The 15,353-nt window shown below is 43.7% G+C and overlaps 1 protein-coding gene and 1 pseudogene across 1 annotated transcript; both read left to right on the top strand.

The window, feature by feature from the left end:
* Nucleotides 1-1,568: 1,568 nt before the first annotated feature.
* Nucleotides 1,569-5,914, top strand: LOC123152251 (ankyrin repeat domain-containing protein 2A). The gene is made up of 8 exons (XM_044571843.1): nt 1,569-1,771; nt 2,625-2,743; nt 2,973-3,182; nt 3,282-3,430; nt 3,509-3,680; nt 4,287-4,379; nt 5,344-5,483; nt 5,564-5,914. Exons 1-8 carry the CDS (start codon nt 1,735-1,737, stop codon nt 5,661-5,663), a joined length of 1,020 nt encoding a protein of 339 aa, XP_044427778.1. The 5' UTR covers nt 1,569-1,734; the 3' UTR covers nt 5,664-5,914.
* A 422-nt stretch (nt 5,915-6,336) lies between these two features.
* LOC123152250 (disease resistance protein Pik-2-like) lies at nt 6,337-14,299 on the top strand (annotated as a pseudogene).
* Nucleotides 14,300-15,353: the final 1,054 nt, after the last annotated feature.

Genomic DNA, 15,353 nt, shown 5'->3' with positions numbered 1-15,353 from the left:
GGTGACGACGCGTGGGGTTCGCGATCCGACGACTTGCGTGGTTCCCTGTGCAGTCCCTCCGTAACCCTAGATGAGTTTTTGTAGGAAGAAGAAGACCTTCTTTCCTTGCGGCTGGGGTTAGGGCGTCCCTGATCCTCCTCGTGTCGTGATTCAGCAGGACTCCACCCCTCATACTCCAAGATGTATGCGGGATCGCAACGCCTTAGGAAGCCGTGCGATCGATTAGCGGACTCGGCCGCGGCTGTTCCGACGCCCAGCCAAGACTGAGACGCGGAGGAAAGGCCACATACAGCCGGCGCGGTGGCCGGGGGTGGTGGCTGCGGGGTGGTCGGCTCCATATCGCCAAGGGCGAGAAACCCTAGCGAGAGAAGACAATGTTGATGCTCATAACATTAGTTTTTACTAGCAAAAAGGCCCGTGCGTTGCAACGGGAGGAAAAAACCCTCTCATATCTCTAGCTGAGTCAGTTGGACATACTGTGTGTGGCCGGTTGGCAGGTTATGAGATCGAACCCTACCATCGGCAATTTTATTTTTTTGCCGGCTCTCCAAAGCTGGGCCACGGTGTGCCGCCAGATGAGCTTCCTTCGTTGGGCCAAAACGGGTGACAAGTAACGAAAGCAAATAGCCTATATGCAATTAATTGAAACAAGACCAAACGAAGCGGGACAAAACCAAGAATATCACCTCCCTTTAATAGTAGGTATAGATATAGATTATTATTATTATTAATGTTACTCTTGTTGGGCAAAAGAAAAAAAAACTAAGGATGTACCAAACGGACAAAGAAAGACGTATGAAAGAAATATGAGTGCGGAAAAAAAAATGAAGAAACAACCATTCCTTTAATACTAGGGGTATAGATAGATTATTAATAATAATGTAACTCTTGTCATGAAGAAAGAAAAAAACCGAGGACGTACGAAACAAAAAATGAAAGATGTACGAAAGAAACCGAAGGACGAAAAAAAAGTGAAGAAACAATCCTTGTAATAAGCATAGATTTAGATATAGATAGATCATCCTATATGCGGACTGAACCGTAAAATTTCCCTTTCTCGTTCCATGCCTAAAAATCATGGAAGAATATCATCTGGAAACCAACATTTAGTCGGAACCGGTGAAAATCATGTGAAAACAATGTTTGGAAGTTTTTAAAAAAATCTTTAAAAAGTATGAGAGGTTAAGTGGGTGATTTTCTATTGCCATGCAAATCTCATGTTCAAACACATCATGGGACGTGAGCTATGAAAAATATAAAATCAACATTGAATAGTGCCAAACAATAATGTCACTATTCATTCCTGAATTTGTCTTTTCATTCATAGCTCACATACCGTAATGTATTTTTACTTGTAATTTTACGTGACAATAAAACATCAACCTCTAACATCCCCATTTTTCAGATTTTTTCAAAACGTGGTTTTCACAGAGTTTTCTTTGGATGTTTGGTTCCCAAAAATCATCAACCTGAGAGCTTACGGTGCCGGCCCATTCCAAAGACCTGAAACGGGCTCCTGGCCGTACATATCACTGGATCGACCCGGCCCGGCCCGGCCCGCACCATACCTTGTCACATCTCCCACTTCGCGTGGCAGTCGTCAAACCAAGTCTCGCACGCCATCTTGGCAAGCACTCTCTCCTCCCCCACCGCGCCGCCGAGCTCCGCCTCCGGCCGACGCAAGCAGCCCACCTCGGACGAATTCTTCTTCCCCTACCCCTCGTATCTACCGGGATGGCGTCGGGTGGAGATCCCCCATCCGGGTTCGCTGGTGAGCCATGCCCTTCCTTGCTTGGATTACCTGTTCTACTCTGCTCCGATCTCTCCTCCGCGGCGAGCGATCGAGCCCAATCTCGATTCCTGGACTAGCATCGCCGTGATTTAGTGACGGATTTGTGTGCTCTGCCGCGGAGTACCGGTCTAAGTACGCCCACCCATGCCTCGATTCGGTTCGTTTTCTTCTTAAGCGCGCGCGTGCAGGATCGAAATCTTAGTGAGGGTGTCTCGTACCCTAAATCACTAACGCTAGCAGTTTCGATTCCCACAAAATTGGAGCCTCGTTAAGTCCGCCCCTGCACGCGGAGCAATGGCCAAGTTAATTGATGATAAGGAAATAAATGCCTGGCAACTGTTTGACGATAAGGGAATGTTTCGTCCAACTGATTCTCCTACTCATATCTTCCCCTGTTGTGCTATTATTTGTTTTTGTTTTAGAGAATTCCTGTTAGGCGGTTTGTTGTATACAATTCCTGTTAGGCTGTTATTACTCTCGTGTGTGATGCGTTGTAGAAGCACGGCTAGTTTGTTGTGAATGGAACCAAAGACCAAGATGCTTGATGCCATGTTAGTTCTTTCACCCTGTATCCTCATGCTGGCAAGCAAGAAAGATGCAGGTGTACAGAAGGCTCAGTTTCATTTGACAATTTTGCCTACATCTGACTGACATTGTTGATGTAGGTTGGAGTTTGTTTATTTAACTGCCTGCCATCTGGTGTAGTTGGTACAGATGAAACATTGCGTTCTCGTAAATAAATCTCAGAACTATGCAGAATTCATAACAGTGCTTCTGCTCAACTTCTTTACTATGTCATGTACGCTTCTGTTCTGAACCACTTCTTTTGCAGATGAGAGCAAAAGTAAAAAAACAGAAGGATCATCCAACGAAGGTCAAGGGGTTCCTCCAGCTGCTGCTGCAGGCTTGTCGGGTCCTTTCGATTTTTCTTCTATGCAAAGTTTGCTCAATGTACACCCCCAACCCCACTCACTCACCCTAACACAATCATAATAAGTCTTGTACATGCTGACTATCCTATTGATTTTCATCATTTAAATATGCACTTGCTGGGTATTATTAATGTGTTCTTTTTTGATTTTACATAATTCTGCCTGTGGCAGATCCATTGATACTTGCACCTTTAACTTTTCAATTGAGAAATATTTTTGACTTCAACTAAATGAATTCTGGTTTCTAGGATCCGTCTATAAAGGAGATGGCGGATCAGATTGCAAGGGACCCTGCATTCAATCAGATGGCTGAGCAGCTACAGAAAGGTGCTCAGACTGCAGGAGAACAGGGCATGCCTCCATTGGATCCTCATCAATACATGGAAACAATGCAAAGGGTCATGGAAAACCCTCAGTTTATGACAATGGCAGAGCGCCTCGGGACTGCTCTTATGCAGGTACCATCTACTTTGCCCAAAGGACTCCCCTGGATTTTGTTTTCTGCTGTTTATTTTGCTGGCAATGACCTAATTGTCTTACCAACTTAATTGGCTTAGGATCCTGCTATGTCCAGTATGCTGGAAAATTTGACTAGTCCATCACATAAGGAGGAGCTTGAAGAGCGCATGTCTCGGATTAAGGACGATCCAGCCTTGAAGCCAATTCTTGATGAGTTAGAGAATGGTGGTCCTGCTGCAATGATAAAGTAGGGTATATTTTCTAGTGATATATCATATTAGACTGTATACAACTTGCTTGATGTGCTTTTCATTTGCTCATGTAGGTACTGGAATGACCCTGAAACTCTTCAAAAGATTGGCCAGGCAATGGGAACTACGATGCCATTTAGCACTGTCTCTACTGCTGAACCTTCTGGTACTGAAGAAACTGAAGAAGAAGGTGAAGATGAAGACGAGTCCATTGTCCACCACACTGCCAGTGTTGGTGACGGTGAGGTAATGGCGCTAACAGTAGAACTGCGGATTTGAATTTCCATTCTGTTTTGAGCTGATATATAATTGCATATGTTTATATGCCGTGTTGGTGTTACACTATAATTTGCTTAGTCAGTGTCCATTTTGACCATAGTTACTACAGGTTTTACGGTATTGTTTGGGTGGTAGTAATGGAAACAATTTTGCTTTATGACATTGTGCCTGCTTTTCAATACATGACCCAGCCTTATGTTGGTATTTGGAGAAATGACAGACTCTTGGCATGTAGGTTATGCTCAAGAAATTTGCCAGCTTGCAATCTGTGTGCCCTCCATTGCATCTGCCCCGCAGAATCGTTTACTATTCTTGCTACACAGTTCGGCTTTTTGGCCTCTTATGTGGAGCCTGCAATGGTGTGCCCAGTGTTCATGCTTCACATGATCACGAACATAATGTAATTTTAGTAAGATGTATGCAAGGGTCAACTAGAGCAGCTTCATTTACAGTCTTCGTGATGTCCGTTTTCCAAAACAACTTCTCTAGATTTTCAAATATAGCTGCACTGTTATTTCTATTGGATTTGTTATTGCATTGCCGCCTTTATTTACAAAATAAGTCATCCAACAGGGTCTGAAGAAGGCTCTAGATGGTGGAGCAGACAAGGATGAAGAAGACTCTGAGGGAAGAAGGGCCTTGCACTTTGCATGTGGATATGGTGAGGTATGAAGATCTGCTCATTGCTCAACTCTCTTAGCCTATAACAGTAATCCAGTAATTGAACTTGTGATTGACATACTGTTTTTTCTACTTCATTACTACAACAAATGATTAGGCAAGCTAAGAAAAAACATACTATATATTGAGTTGCCGTCCATGGGAGGTTCATGGTAGTTACTCTTTGAGAAGTGCAAATATCTTGTTGTGACCAGTGACCCTAATACTAGTGGAAGCTTTCTAGTTATTGTTCAATAAACAGCTAGACTTGAAATAGTGAGCTTTTTTTGCAGGAGAATAATGAGCCTGTCTAGGGACTGCAGACTTCTGATTTTTAGATCAAGTTATTTTAGCAACCTTTAGACTAGTTATTTTCACAGATTATATGAATTTTATTTTATTTTCTTCTTCTGCTTTGAAGCATATTCCATGGTTTTATTTGATAGAACGGAGAGCTTTATGCTTATTTGTCAGAAGAAAATTAGTTTTGGGCGAGTTGATTCATGAGTAGCCAGTGCCTAGCGACCTCTATAAGTGGTCAAGCTATAGTAATTACTTCTGTGATTTATATTTGTGAGCCATCATCATTAACTTGCCAGGAGCTGGTAATGACCAGTTGGCCAAGGGCCGCCTACTTAGAAATATAACTGGTATATCTGGTACCACTGTATCAAGATTGTAAATCTCCATCTCCAACTGTTTAAATTCTCCCAGTTGATGGTCTTTAGGAAGCCACTTCAAAAACTACACTTGTGAAGGTTATATTCAATGCTGGAAGCCTGGAACACAAAATCAATGAATTGCATTGCCATCATCTGCTGTTGTTTGTAGTCTATGCTACAATTGTGGAATCTAGATTGTGAGTTGGGTCAAATGCCATTAGTAACTGTATGGCCTCCTTGTATATTTGATGTCTGTTAGGTAGTTTAATAATTCAGTGACAAGGAATTGTATGAATTTTGCGTTTCAGTTCAAGTGTGCGGAAATCCTCCTTGAGGCGGGCGCTGCTGTAGATGCCATGGATAAGAACAAGAACACCCCACTGCATTACGCTGCTGGCTATGGCCGGAAAGAGTGTGTGGATCTTCTGTTGAAGCACGGCGCTGCTGTGTAAGTTAAATCCACTCTCCCCTGCCCTTCACAAGGTCTGATCCCTTGATGCTTATTTGACCATCTCCAATGTTCCGCAGCACTCTCCAAAACATGGATGGGAAGACGCCCATCGACGTCGCCAAGCTGAACAACCAGGACGAGGTCCTCAAGCTGCTCGAGAAGGACGTGTTCCTGTAAATCACTTCACTTGGCCCCCATGAAGAGACATGGACGTCATCATGCTTTACATTCCTTGGCATTGGTTTTATATAGTCATACTTGAATCGGCATTTTATTCGTTGTGTAAGAATCTACTACCTGTGGTAGCTAGCCTGCAGGCCGACTGGCTGAGGTTAGAACTGCATGTTACTGTATATGGCGACTTGTGTATCGTCCGCTTTGTTTCTGTTGATTTCACTAGAGTAATCCAAGACTGTAAGATTATTTTTTGTGTTGCGCAGAGTTTGAAGATGGTATGCGTGCCGTTTACTGGAAAGATAAACTGCGATTTGAAACCCTGAATCTACCCAGTCAAATCCATGGCAATAAAATGGATACTGGATGCAATCTCTTCCACCCCATGAAAAAGCCGTTTGAACCTTGGGGATCGGGTTTTTGGTGTAGCATTACAGGGAGAAATTGCATTCACCTCCCAACAGAACTGCTCTAGTGTCGTCGGCTCCCCTGTCTCCACGACGGTGTGTTAAAAAGTGCCTCGATCATTGCTAATCTAATCGTGCATTTGAGCCATGCCTGGTTATGTTGATATAAATAGATTAGCAAGAGATTAATTGTGTGAATAACCAGCAACACTATGAGACGAGCTGACGTTGCGCTGGTGGGAAAGGAACCCATGCTGCGCATTCAATTTCCTCTAGATCTGTGCAAAATGTTAGGTTAGTGTGAATGCTAGGGAACCGTTCTCCCTTGCAAGTTGCAACTGAGTCCAAAAGTCTTTCTCTAATTTCTGAATTGTCTGGCTTCACTGTTGAACATTAGGAACCTGCCCCTATTGTTGAAGTTATCGAGTGTACTACAACTTCTGTATTTTACTTGATGACTGTTGACCTCATGACAGGTTCCAAGTCAGGCACCCTTATTTAAAATGTGAGCTTATGCAGTCCTGGATGTGAGCTGTATGTGCTTACTCGATGTACTTGCTTTGCTAGACCAGGCAACAGCCATTCTGAGCTCTGAGCTCTTCTGCACAAGATTTTACGAGTCCCAGAAAACAAATTCAAGAAATACTAGCATACGAGAGGAATGGAAGCCACTGTGGTGAGTGTCGCGAAGTCCGTGCTGAATGGAGCACTCGGAAGGGCCAGATCTGCCGCTGCGGATGAGGTTTCTCTGCGGGTTGGCGTCCAGCGCGATCTGGCTTTCATCAACGATGAGTTTGAGATGATGCAGACCTTCCTGATGGCTGCCGACGAAGACCGGGCCCAGAAGAAGTTGGTTAAAACCTGGGTGAAGCAGGTCCGCGATCTAGGCTACGATGCTGAGGATTGCCTCCAAGATTTCGGTGTTCATCTGCAGAAAACTTCTCGGTGGTGCTTCCTCCGCACGCTGCTAGCACGGCGCCGCATTTCCAAGGATATCAAGGTGCTCAAGTCCAGGGTGGAGGATGTGAGCCAGAGAAACTTGCGGTACCGCCTCATTGAGGATTCTACCTCCAAGCCTGCCACCGACACCGAGCGATCTACTAACATCAGCAGGGAAGCAATATTTTGCAGTGATGGTCCAAGGATCACCGTAGTAAAGACGGACGAGCCAAAAGTGGATCTTCGCCGACTGATCACCAGCACAGATGACCAAGCTCTTAGGGTGATCTCGGTCTGGGGCGAATCAGGCGATGATCTGAAGAAACTGTCTGTCATCAGGGAAGTCTATGACAATCAAGAGATCCGCACAAAGTTTGGATGCCGTGCCTGGTTTAAGTTGATGGATCCCTTCAATCCAAACGATTTCCTCCAGTGCTTGCTCAGGCAGTTTTACTGGGCGTCTCTTCAAGAAAATGGGAAGACCCAACAAGGGGCAGCTACAGGGGTTGGTGTTCTGAAGAAGATGGAGATGGTTGCAGCAGATGGCCATCTGATTGACGAGTTTGATCGATATGTGAATGAGAATAGGTACCTGATTGTTATTGATGGCCTGTCTACCATAGTGGAATGGGATTGGATAAAGACATGCTTCCCTGACAAGAAGAACGGAAGCCGAATTATAGTATCCATGGAGCAAGTAGAAATTGCAAGGCTATGTACAGGGCACTCGGCCCAAGTAGCCAAGCTGGAGTTATTGTCATCACGCCAGCGTGCTGTATCTCTTCTATGACAAGGTAATATTACTATAGTTCTGATACAACCACTCATGAAACAAGAAACATGTTATATATTGCTAACTGAAAGTATTTCCATTCCTTTTATTAAATTGGGTAAATATAATTTGTCTCCTTATGGTTTACAAGCATTGCATGAGGAGACTGTCCTGATGTCCTGGTAATTAATGTATCCTGCTCTTCCTAAAAGGAATTTTAAATCTTGATATATGATTAAACTTGTAATCTCCATCGAAAATTTTCTACTTCCGTGTGAATATGCCTTTTAACTTAAAGTCCTTTGGTTAGCCCTCTTTTCATTTCTTTTAGTGACAATGACAGCCGATTTGGTCGCAAAATTATTAACACCTTTCTTATTGTACTCCAGCCCGAGTCTAGTTCAAACAATGTCACCAGTGCCGATAGCATCCAGGTGGTAGTCACCGACCACATAGTGGAGGAGGATCAACCTGTAAGCATGTGCGGGACCAGTTCGCATGACCTCTTCCCTGAGAAGGACTCCAACACAGCTACTGGAAAGAGCCTTACTCGCAACTGGACAATGAAGGCGGCTTTGGAGCAACATCAACTAGTCGGGCGAGAGGGAGCAATGTCTGAAGTCATTAAACTAATTCGTGAAGAGGGTGATCGTTTACATGTTATCTCCGTGTGGGGAATGGGTGGCATGGGGAAAACCACCCTTGTTAGAAGTGTCTACGGAAGCGAAGAGCTTAGTGGCATGTTTCAGAAGAGAGCTTGGGTTACCATATTGCATCCTTTCAACCGTGAGCAGTTCTTTAGGAGCTTAGCCATGCAATTACACTCAGATGATACCGGAAAGGACGTTAGCTTGATGGGAGATGGCACTGAAAAAAGGTTGCAAGTGATGGAAATTGCGGATTTGATAAAAGAGACATTCCGGCTTTTAGACAGGCTAACGTACCTCATTGTTCTCGATGACCTGTCGTCCAACACAGAATGGGATTCAATAATACCGCATTTCCCTAAGGATGAGATGACCAGTCGGATCATAATCACCACAAGGGAAGCAAGTGTTGCTAGCCGTTGTTCCAAGAAATACAAGCTGAGATCTCTAGGGGATGATGCCGCACTAGACCTCTTCAAAAAGAAGGTATGAATGGGCACAATTTTTTTTCTGGAAAGATGCATGGGTACAAATGAGATCCCTGCTTCTTCCTTTTGGTTTGAAGTTTATGTTCCGGCATCATGGCAAAAACTGCACTCCTCAGCCATGTTATCACAGGTTAGATGTAACTTCAAATGTGATAACAATGAAACATAACAATAGCAAAACTTACCACCATGATGTACCACTAGAAAAAATACCAAGGAAAACTAGGGATATAGGCATAGCACATGTAAAATTATTTACATTTCAGAATGTAAACACCAAATTTGTCTGTGATATCAGAAACTAGAAAATGTCAACTAGTATGTACTGAGCATGTTAAAAGTGCATGATGGGCTAGTGATCTTTGTTGGGGATGGATAGAAACAATGGGATGGACCAATTCATCGACATGGCAAATACGCGCATCCCAACTCGCCTCGCCTTGTAGTGAACTTTGAGGATAGTTTCAACCAACAGGAAGCACCGGAATAAACAAAACATGATTTAAGTGGAAAACCTCCTCAACATTTTTTTTTTTTTGAAAAAGGAGGATAACCTCCGTCCTCTGCATCAGAATGATGCATGCAGCCATATTATTAAACAAAGTGCGGAACAAAGTCTGAGGTTCAAATCTGGCTCACAAACTGAGCTTAACAAAACAGGAAAATAAAAGATGCCACAGCCGGCGAAGATAGCAACAGGCTACAATGCCTATACACCTAGCCTATTATTAGCTCGCCATCCAAATCGGTTGAAGTGAAGATAACCCGTGCTACCGTCTCCCACTGGTTGCACCCAGTAACCAAAAGCTCCCTGGAGTCCGCATGAGTGAGTAACGACCACGTACGGATCCAAGCAGTGGCTCTGTAAATAACCTACAAAAAGTTGATAAAGTTTTTCTGGTTAAAGATCATATCATTTATGTTGTTCCATATAGCCCAAAGTAGTGCACATATCCCTATCCGAATATGTCTCGTCATATTTGGTTCCACTCCATCTAGCCACGTTCCAAATAACATGTTAATGCAAGTTGGAGGGCTAACGTTGAAGGCTATATGTATTGTGTGCTATAGTAGTTTGCCAACGGGCACTCGAGAAAGAGGTGTTGTATAGTTTCATCCTGGTCACAAAAACAACATCTGGAGCTACCTACCCACCTTCGTTTTACCAGGTTATCTTTCGTCAAAATAACTCCCTTGTGGACAAACCACATGAAGATTTTAATTCTAAGCAGAACTTTAATCTTCCAGATATGAAGGGATCCCGAAATTGGCCCAGAGTCAATTAAATCCAAATACATTGATTTCACTGAAAAACTACCAGTCGTAGATAATTTCCAGTGTATGGTGTTTGTCTGGTCAGAGAGTTGAACCTCCATCAACCTGCGGACCAGATGAAGCCACGAGTTCCAACGTTCCCCCACCAGAGACCTCCTGAATTGGATATTAAGGGGGACCGACTGTATTACTGTAGCAACATAATCTTCCTTATGTTGTACAATATTATATAGAGTGGGATATTGTAAAGCCAGGGGCGTCTCCTCTAACCATGCATCTTCCCAGAATCTAGTCGTATTACCGTTACCAACGATGAATTTTACCCTCATCCTTATCAACCCTTTCCAGAACGACGAGTCATTGGGCCTTACAGTTACCTGGGCCAAAGTCTTAGATTGGAGATACTTATTCTGCAGAATTTGAATCCATGTACCCTCAGTCTCGGTAGATAATCTGAATAACCATTTAGAGAGAAGGCATTTATTCCTAACTTCTAAGTTCTCTATCCCTAACAACGGCGCGTCATGATTAAAGCTCATTGTCGCCTTTGTGCCTCCATCTTACTGGAGCAACCTTGTTGAAACCCAGGAGTTTGGAGAAGCAGCGACTAGGAAGTCATCGATACAGGCCATGGGACGCTGGCGACCACGATCCGGATAGATCGTCGTCGCGGGAAGCTAGCACTGAGGAGGGATAGAAGATAATCCCAACTCTGGAAAGAAGGAGGAGGGGACAAAAACCTCGCAAGTTCTACAACGGAGCCTTATCTGGCTAAGCTTCATCAGACAGAGATGGAGATGGAGCTGGAGAACAAAAACACGCCGCAATGCCATCCCCTCTGCAGGCCACCACCAACGTAGACAAACTCTAATTATGCCAGGTCGAATGCCCGACGATCGACACCATCCTCCGACTCGTTGACGCCACTCCGAGGAAAGACATCGACATGGGGAAAGCCAAGGAATCATTATTCTCATCGCCGCCGCCACCCCAACTTCATCAGCGACGAAGAACTTGAAGACCCTACAGGACATGGACTGGACACATAGATCTGTGGTCCGCCCACCCTCCTGCCGCGGGGAACCCGCTGGCGGGAGGAGGGCAGTGGCATGGGGAACACGCTGGCGGGTCGAGGGGAAGTGCTAGACACCTCCTTTTCACCAAACCCTAGAAAAACCAACGGCATACGAGCCCTTGCATATTGTATAGAATTATAAATAGTTAGATCAGATACAAAAAACATGTTAGATTTGTCACAAATACTTTCATCATGTTATTATTATTTTGCCTTGTGACCATGAGGTCACGGGTTCAAGTCCTGGAAACAGCCTCTTACAGAAATGTAGGGAAAGGCTGCGTACAATAGACCCAAAGTGGTCGGACCCTTCCCCAGACCCTGCGCAAGCGGGAGCTACATGCACTGGGGCTGCCCCTTTTGAAGGGGAGCCTTGACGCAGTGGTAAAGCTGCTGCCTTGTGACCATGAGGTCATGGGTTCAAGTCCTGGAAACAGCCTCTTACAGAAATGTAGGGAAAGGCTGCGTACTATAGACCCAAAGTGGTCGGACCCTTCCCTGGACCCTGCGCAAGCGGGAGCTACATGCACCAGGTTGCCCTTTTTTTTTAACTATGTTACAATAGAAATAGTCAAAGTCCACATGTTTTGTGAAACCAGAACCTGGAGGGAATAAGATGCTAATTTGAATTTCCTAGAATAAGAAATAACTGAAGGTTCTCCTTGAGCTCTTTCTACATGTACTTTGTCTCCATGCACTTTGATCATGTTTTTTTCATCTGAATAAAACCAACATCGCCTCAGTTAAAAAAATGATGTATTGCGGCTACAGTTTGTAGTAATTCATGCTAATCTTTGATTTATTGTTTATATTTAATTGACCATATGTGGCTTGAATAACTCTTAGACTTTTTGTGATTAAAGAATTTAACAGATGCAAAGAGCCTACAGCCTAGAACTGTATACAGTTCCCGTGCATCAAGTACTCACTTTCTTGAATCATGTTTCAGGTGTTTAGTGGTACTGAAATGGTTGATTTAACCGGTACCATGAGGGATCAGGCAGAACTTATTCTTAAAAAGTGTGATGGGCTTCCCCTTGCCATTGCCACTATAGGTGGCTTTCTAGCAACCAAACCCAAAACAAGTTTGGAATGGAGGAAACTGAATGATCATATCAGTGTGGAGTTGGAGAACAATCCAGAACTTGAAATGATAAAGACAGTCCTTATGTCAAGTTATGATGGTTTACCATATCATCTCAAGTCTTGCCTTCTGTATTTCTCAATTTTTCCGGAAGACAAAAACGTTAGACATGGACGGCTAATAAGGCGGTGGATTGCTGAGGGTTACTCAAAGGAAATGAGAACCAAAACTGCCGAGGAAGTAGCCGAGGAATACTTTACTGATATTATTAACAGGAGCATGGTGCAACAACTGAAAACTAGAGCTCCTTACACTGGGAAAATTACTGATTCCTGCCAAGTTCATGATCTAATGCGTGAAATATGTATCTCAAAGTCAGACGAGGAGAACCTTGTTTTTGTACTGGATGAGCATTGCACCTTGCAACCTACAGATAAAATACGGCACCTTGTTGTGCGCGGTAGTTGGAGCAGAGACCAAAAGAAGAAAGTGTTGGGAAGTGTATTGGACGTGTCCCACATTCGATCCCTGACTGTATTTGGAGAGTGGAAATCTTTTTTCATTTCTAAGAAAATGAGATTGCTTCGGGTGCTTGACTTAGAAGACACCGAAAATCTGCGGGATCACGACCTTGCGCCAATTGGGAAGCTTCACCACCTGAAGTACCTATCTTTAAGAGGTTGCTTATATATATACCATCTCCCAGATTCATTTGGTAATCTGTCAGAGCTGGAGACACTGGATATAAGAAGTACATTTGTGGTCACATTGCCAGCAAGCATCACAAAGCTCTCAAAGTTAAAATACTTCCGTGCCGGTCTCGTACCTACAGATGATGTGCTTCCCAGCAGTTATGTCAGAGAAATTGATCAGCCCTTGAAGGAGTTTGGCTTAGCAGCTTACAAGAGCTACGTACAGAAAAAATCCATTCATGACTTGGATGCAGTACCATATCTCTTCTTTCAGGCCCGTATCTGGTTGCGAGGGTGGGATGAGCATGGCATGAAAGTGCCCAGAGGGATTGGGAGAATGAAGGCCCTGCACACACTGGGTGTTGTCAACATTGCACGGGCGAGGGCCATGCCAAAGGAGCTGAAGAAGCTTACTTGGTTGCGTAAGCTTGGAGTGACTGGCATCAACAAGAAAAACTGCAAGGAGCTCTGCTCTGCTATCGTCAATCATGGCCGCTTGCTGTCCTTGTCGATGCGCGCCGAGGGTGAGCCTGGCTTAGAAGGATGTCTGGATGACTTGTCCCCTCCTCCAGATAGCCTCCAAAGCCTTAAGTTGTATGGCTATCTGGTCAAATTGCCTACATGGATCGAACAGCTTCAGATGCTAACCAAGTTAACTCTACGGAGTACCCAACTGGAGTATCATGCCATATTAGTACTTGCGAAGCTCCCAAATCTTGCCATTCTGCGTCTTTGTGATGGTTCGTTTAGGTGGGCTGAACTCAACTTCCATTTCTGCCCTGAGAGCTTTAAAAGTCTGACGGCATTGGAGCTTGAATTTCTACCTGGCCTCAACTCGGTTGAGTTTGAACAAAATGCAATGCCTAATCTTGAGCTGATACGGGTACTCCATTGTTTTTATGGAGGTGCCGATGGGTTTTCCGGGATACAATTTCTGTCAGGTCTCAAGGAAGTTTCACTCAAGGGTCACAAGGGCGACTTCAATGAAAAATTCAAGAAAGACTTGCGGGAACAACTGTCCAAGAATTCTAACAAGCCAAATCTGAAGATGGAGGACATGGCGAAATGGCTCTCGGCTGCACCTGCTCCCGCTCTTATCTTGAACAGTAAATTCGAAACAAACAATTAGAATTGTCAAAAAGGATCCCCAAAACATACATATTAATGCTTGAATCATGTATATTTTCCGACTTTTCATGGGAAAAAAAATCATTTTTTGCGCCATCTGCACACAAAAAAGAAACAATTCAGTGCGGACAATTTTATTGTTAATTACTCATAATGTCTTGTTGAAGGCTTATGCCATTACTTCATTACTTGGGTCTGTCTGCCTGCTCTTTACTCGATGGCATTTGATGACTTTTGGTTGCTTTAGACATTTTGCAAACATTGAAGTGCACCAGGTCCAACATCTGAGAGGAGGTAAACTTTTGAAAACAACCCTATGCTGCTTTTTAGGATGCAATCTGAAAATTTATTTACGTGAACACCTTTCAAAAGATTCTTCTTCACTAGCATTTTCATTCCCTTGTCGCTCATGTGCCCAGGTCTCATGCGTCACATAGCAAAAGGATCATCTCTCTTCAATGTATTGATAAACACGAGAGAGCTTATCTTGAACATTGATACATTTTACCTTTTGCAACAACCATGTTGCCTGTGATCAAGTACCCATCTCCGTCAAGCAATCCAACTAAAATCATGTTGATATGCAGTGCCTCAACTAACCTGGGATACTTGAGTGATGGTTTCTTTATCATTGTTTCTTATCTCCACAACACCCAAAATCACTAGTTGTATAGTCTATGAAGAGCTCTCTGCGAGATGTAGCAGATGGTATCACCGCTGCCTCGTATCCATATCATTGCTTCACCATCCACAAGGTGATTCTCTCCCCAACAGTGGAACCAAATATGTCCTCATTTTCTTTCATGCATAACGAACATGATCTCCTCAATTGCACTATTAGTCCGGTTTCCCTCACTATCACTGTCGTGATCTTGTTTCTAAGCACTTCCTTTTTGTCTTTATTCCACTTGTGGAATTGCCACTTGATGTAGCATGTCTCATGGCAGTGATAGACCGATAGCATACATAATCAACATACTTGCCTATTTATTTGCTTCTACTTTTAGATGCACTTTTTTTAATCTTTGCACTTGCTTCTTCCAGGTGACTCGGTCACCAACATTCTAAATTTTAGGAAGAGCTTCTTTTAGAAATCTTTCTATACTCTCCATTTAGTACCTTGGTCTTCTGAAGCAACACAAGGTTGTGGAGGAACAACTCAACATTTTTACTACAAAGTGTACAT

Source organism: Triticum aestivum, chromosome 7A (genome assembly GCF_018294505.1).
Source record: "Triticum aestivum cultivar Chinese Spring chromosome 7A, IWGSC CS RefSeq v2.1, whole genome shotgun sequence".
In the NCBI taxonomy this organism is placed as follows: domain Eukaryota; kingdom Viridiplantae; phylum Streptophyta; class Magnoliopsida; order Poales; family Poaceae; genus Triticum; species Triticum aestivum.
Note: the sequence above shows the minus strand (reverse complement) of the source record. Positions and strands in the feature narration are given on the sequence as shown.